The 6,112-nt window shown below is 36.4% G+C and overlaps 1 protein-coding gene across 1 annotated transcript in view; it reads left to right on the top strand.

The window, feature by feature from the left end:
• Positions 1-6,112, top strand: part of ATM (ATM serine/threonine kinase) — a 178,344-nt gene that overhangs the window by 60,549 nt on the left and 111,683 nt on the right. The window contains exons 16-17 of the mRNA XM_011984759.1: positions 2,474-2,645; positions 3,735-3,934. Of these exons, the coding sequence (XP_011840149.1) occupies positions 2,474-2,645; positions 3,735-3,934 (372 nt within the window). The remainder of the gene's footprint in view (positions 1-2,473; positions 2,646-3,734; positions 3,935-6,112) is intronic.

The following is a 6,112-nucleotide window of genomic DNA, read 5'->3' as shown; positions in this document are numbered from 1 at the left end:
ATAAACTCTAACCTATAATTATAGCTTACTTATGTTTAGGGTCAATAGCTGTTACTTTAATGTTGTTAAAGCACAATGAAAGATGCACAGTACAGTTATTATTACTCTAAGAAAAGATGTATTTTTGAAGCAGTGTATATCTTGGCCCTGATAGTAAACTATTTATCTACATTTCATTCAAGATAGAGAAAACACTATCTGCCAAGAATAATTGTTTTTATTTCTTTGTTGCTTGGTTCTTTGTTTGTCTTAATTGCAGAAGAGTCTAAATAAGATTGCATCTGGCTTTTTCCTGCGATTGTTAACATCAAAGCTAATGAATGACATTGCAGATATTTGTAAAAGTTTCGTAAGTATGCTTCCTTTTTTTCTTACCATATTTTGATTCTAATAGGCATAATTTTTTTTTGTTGAAATATCTTTGTAAATAAGGATGCATCTCACAACATATAGCATCTTACATTTTTATAAATGTGGAAATTAAGGCCGGACGCGGTGGCTCACGCCTGTAATCCTAGCACGTTGGGAGGCCGAGGTGGGTATATCACAAGGTCAGGAGAATGAGACCATCCTGGCTAACATGTTGAAACCCTGTCTCTACTAAAAATACTAAAAAATTAGCTGGGCATGCTGACATGTGCCTGTAGTCCCAGCTACTCAGGCGGCTGAGGCAGGAGAATCACTTAAACCTGGGAGGCAGAGATTGCAGTGAGCTGAGATCATGCCACTGCACTCTAGCCTAGGCGACAGAGTGAGACTCTGTCTCAAAAATAAAAAAATTTTAAAAATAAAATAAAATGTGGAAATTAAAGTTACTTGTCTTCTGGGGAAATACACCTGATTGCTTCTTAATATCAATACCTAGCATAGTGAGTGCCTGCCTTTAGTTTCTCAATAAATAATACACTAAAAAATTGGGAAGGAATCATCCAGGCTCACACCTGTTTCTATGCAACATTGTACCAAAATTTAAAATAATTCTTTGTTCTTTAAAAGTGACCAAAAATCTTGCCAGGCAAGCAACATATTGTAGTATTTATTTTTCTTCCATACAGATGGGCTTTGGGCTTATGCCACATACATTCTTTTTTCTGGAACACTGCCGGGCATACAAAGTAGACATTGAAATAGCTATTGAGTGAAAACATATTCTATAACTTGAATATTTCCATTTTATGACACATCTTAATCATTTTCCACGTCACTGTACTTATAAGCTATCTGCTGTTACACTTTATTTATTTAGCAGTGCATGGTATTCTATTGTGTGGGAATAGTGAATAGTATATATGTATATGAAAGCTTATCTGCTCCTTTTTTTTATTTTTTATTTTTTATTTTTTATTTTTTTTATTTTTGTTTTTTTGAGATGAAGTCTTGCTCTGTTGCCCGGGCTGGAGTTCAGTGGCACAGTCTCGGCTCACTGCAGCCTCCGCCTCCCAGCTTCAAGAGAGTCTCCTGCCTCAGCCTTCTGAGAAGCTAGGATACAGATGTGTGCCACCACAACCGGCTAATTTTTATATTTTTAGTACAGACCAGATTTCACCATATTGGCCAGTCTGGTCTAGAACTCCTGACCTCAAATGATCCGCCCACCTTGGCCTCCCAAAGTGCTTGGATTACCGGTGTGAGCCACTGCACTGGGCCAAAAAGACCGTCTGCTCTTAATTAACATTTTAAGTGGTTTCTAGTTTTTTGGGTTACAACGACTTCCGTGGTACAGATTATTGTACTTTTATTTTGTCTGTTTGTATTTGTGTATATGATGGAGGTAGGATAATTTCTAGCAGTAGACTTGCTTGTTCAAAAGGAATGTAAATTTTACTTTTTGATGGATATTGTCATTGTCCTCCAAAATAGTCATACCAATTTAGACATTTTCCTACCCCCTCTTTGGGTAACACTTTGGGTGTTATAGAACTTCTTAGTATAAGAAATAATTTTTAAAGTTTGCATATTATTTTGTTATGTAGACATATTATAGGTTATATATCCATTTTACTATTATTGGACATTTAGATTTAGTAGAAAAAGTACTGTAGTGTTCGAATTTACACTGAACCTTGAATTGTTTGATGAGGTAATTTTTTTTTTTTTTTTTTTTTTTTTTTTTGGAGACAGAGTCTTGCTTTGTCAAACCCAGGCTAGAGTGCAGTGGCATGATCTCGGCTCACTGCAACCTCTGCCTCCTGAGTTCAAGTGATTCTCCTGCCTCAGCTTACTGAGTAGCTGGGATTACAGGTGTCCACCACCACACTCAGCTAATTTTTGTATTTTGAATAGAGACAAGGTTTCACCATGTTGGCCAGGCTGATTTCGAACTCCTGACCTCGGGTGATCCGCCTGCCTTGGCCTCCCAAATTGTTGGGATTACAGACGTGAGCCTCTGTGCCTGGCCTGATTAGGTAAATTTTAACTACAACATGCTCCTGCAAGAAGCCATCTTGAACATCTTTGTTTCTCTTCCTTGAAGGCATCCTTAATCAAAAAGCCATTTGACCGTGGAGAAGTAGAATCAATGGAAGAGGATACTAATGGAAATCTAATGGAGGTGGAGGATCAGTCATCCATGAATCTATTTAACGATTACCCTGATAGTAGTGTTAGTGATGCAAATGAACCTGGAGAGAGCCAAAGTACCATAGGTAAATACCTGTTTACTACTTGGTATTTCTTTTACCTGTTTATATTGATTTGGCAGTATAAGAGGCCTCATTGATATCAATTTTATGCTTATTTTATTTTCCCTTAGTATAGCCTTTTAGAATTGTTCCTTTCCTATATACTTTATATTTTTCTGATTTTTACTTGAATTTATTAGTTTCATATTTTATTAGTTTCATATTTTATTCTTCATAAGAGGAACTTAAGATAACTGTTAAAGAAATAAAACCAGGCCAGGCATGGGGGCTCACGCTTGTAATCTCAGCACTTTGGGAGGCTGAGGCAGGCGGATCAGGAGGTCAGGAGATCAAGACCACCCTAGCTAACATGGTGAAACCTCGTCTCTACTAAAAACACAAAAATTAGCCGGGCCTGGTGGTGGGTGCCTGTAGTCCCAGCTACTCGGGATGCTGAGGAAGGAGAATGGCATGAACCTGGAAAGGTGGAGGTTGCAGTGAGCCGAGATTACGCAACTGCATTCCAGCCTGGGCGACAGAGCGAGACTCCGTGTCAAAAAAAAAAATAAATAAAACCATATGATAGGTTATTTGGGCAATAGCAGGAAATGAAAACACATCCGTAATGCCATTGCTGTTAACCTTTTTCTATTATTTCTCTGTAGAAACTTTCAAAATTGTAATCAACATCAACATTCACATATGTTATGAATGCCTGTTTAATTATAAGTATTTTTCCATGTAGTTGCTTTTCTTGATAGTCATACTTTTTAATGGCTTCACCATTTTTCAATCTTATATAAGTCCCATAATTTACTTGACATTTTTTATTGTTAGAAATTTAAATTTTTTTCTGTTTTCCTATAATAAACATTATTGCAATGATCGTTTGTCTAAAGGGTTTTTTCCCCCATATTTTAAATTATTTCTTGACAAAAGAATGCTGGATAATTTTTCAAAAAGACTTTTGACGCTTTTAGTGTATAATTAATTTCACTATAATTTTGCTTTTCATGTACTTTTTTTTGTGAAGAGGAGGGAATTTGAGTTAATATGAATATATGTGGCTGTTGTGCCCCTCTCTTTGTGTTAATGAGTGCTTTTTATTTTTAGGTGCCATTAATCCTTTAGCTGAAGAATATCTGTCAAAGCAAGATCTACTCTTCTTAGACATGCTCAAGTTCTTGTGTTTGTGTGTAACTACTGCTCAGACCAATACTGTGTCCTTTAGGGCAGCTGATATTCGGAGGAAATTGTTAATGTTAATTGATTCTAGCACGCTAGACCCTACCAAATCCCTCCACCTGCATATGGTGAGTTACGTTAAATGAAGAAGCTCTTGGGTTTTATCTGATGTTGCTGACTAAATGTAATGAGTTGACATGTAAGACTCACATAGTATCTTTGAAGAATTGAAATTGCTTTCTTGAGGAATGAACCTGAGACTAGTTGGAAAATAACACTTTTTCTTTTAATGTGCTATGAACAAATTTAAGTGGATGCTGAAATATTAAAACTTAGATGGGTTTTGGACAGATTTATTCTCTTTAGGTTTAATTCTTATAAATTATTTTAATTAGGCTAAGAAACATAGACCCTGAGTGTAAAAATATTACATAACATGTGCTTGAAGTTGGAATCTTGCCTTTGACCTTAGTTTAAATATTTCCAGTTTTTTGGATTTGATTTCAAAATGATAGTGAAGTTACAAGAATACTACAGTTAACATTTTACCATATTTACCTAATCATTCCCTCTCTCCACACACACACTCATACACAGATACACACATCATTTTCTCTGAACTATTTTGAGATGAAGTTGCACACGTGATGCTCCTTATACTTCAGTGTATATTTCCTAAAAACAAGGATACACTTCTGTTTAGCCAGAGTATAATCATCAAAATCAGGAAGTTAACATTTTGTCATTGCATTTAGGTGTGTAGTCTGTTTAGTCTCCTTCAGTCTGGAACAGTTCTTTATTTATCATGACCTTCATATATTTGAATAGTACAGGTCCATTGCTCAGAGTTTGTCTGATGTTTCCTTATGATTAGATTTATACTTTGATGAGAATGTTCTAAAAGTAATTCCTCTTCTGCCTTCACCCTTTCCATTTGTCTGTCTGTTGATAGATACCTTCAAATCCAAGCCAACATCACACAGTTTATCTTTTTTTCTGTCTAAATTTATAAATTTCTTTACTAGCAGTTAAAAAAACCCCCCCAAACCTTGTTTTTCCCTTCACCTTTTCTTTTTTTGTTCTTTTCTTTTTTTGTTCGGCACCTTTTTTTTTACTTAATCTGACCATGTGAGCCATTTTCTTAGCCCTAGCCCCAGTGTATATGGAGGTAGAGCCCCTGGCCTAGCGAGTAGCAAGTTGGGTCCTAGGTCATGTCCCCAGTTCCAGCAAATTGTCAAACATTAGAACCTATGATCACAGTAAATTTTAGGCTGAGTCATTGGTGGAATCCCTGGTCATGTTTCCCACCCTTGGTGAAAATGCACGTCAGTCTCTTAGAGGAAGAAAACAAGTTTGGTTGTGCCCTGTTTGGGCCCCTGGTTTAGGTCCTGGCAGATACTCCAGTTAAGTCTCTATCCCTGACCAAGAGGAAGTTATATGCTTTTCTTAACGTATTGGTGTTTCAAGTCACTTCAAAACATTCAGTAACCTCATGTACATGACTCTCATGTCAAAAAATGAAAAGGATCATTTAATTTCCTTTGTTAATAACTGAAAAGGAATAAGAAATATATTATTCTGTATTTAAATAGGAAAAAAATCCCTTATTATTTCAGTATAGCTAGAAAATTATTCGGTAGTTCTCGGAAACTGGCTGCCTAGATGATAACTACCATTATAACTGGTCGTTGCAACAACCCTTTCTGTCCATAGTACCATAAAGAGCCTTACAAGATTGCCTTATGGGAAGATAGGTCAAGGTGTTTGACTTCTTCCCTGCCCATGATTATTTCTGCTTTCCAAAATTCATTAATAGAATAGTTTTCAACCACTGGTCTATTATCCCCAAGCATTATTTGGGAGAGTGGAGACTTACAGTTTCAGAATCTTGCTCAAGCTCTTAACTGCAGCAGTGGTAATAATGATCATTTATTGACTCCCACAATAGAAGCTAGACTTTTACATTTATTTTATCTAATCCTCACAGTTATCTGGCCAGGTAAGTGATATATCTCTACTCTACAGATGAGGGTACGAAGGCCCTAGATGACATAAGGCAAGTTTTTTAACCAGAAAAGTTAAGGCTGTGGTACTGGGATTTGAATTCTGCTATTTGACTTCAAAGCCTTCTGTTTTTACTATACACCTTTTAAAAATTTACAGCTCTGTGTGTGTGTGTGCATGTGTGAATTTATGTTTATATACTTAAAAAAATTTTTTTTGAAACAGAATCTCACTCTGTTGCCCAGGCTGGAGTGCAGTGGCATGATCTCGGCTCACTGCAACCTCTGCCTCCCGGGTTCAAG

This window comes from Mandrillus leucophaeus, unplaced genomic scaffold (assembly GCF_000951045.1).
Source record: "Mandrillus leucophaeus isolate KB7577 unplaced genomic scaffold, Mleu.le_1.0 Scaffold273, whole genome shotgun sequence".
NCBI lineage: Eukaryota > Metazoa > Chordata > Mammalia > Primates > Cercopithecidae > Mandrillus > Mandrillus leucophaeus.
This window is presented reverse-complemented; position numbering and strand designations above follow the sequence as displayed.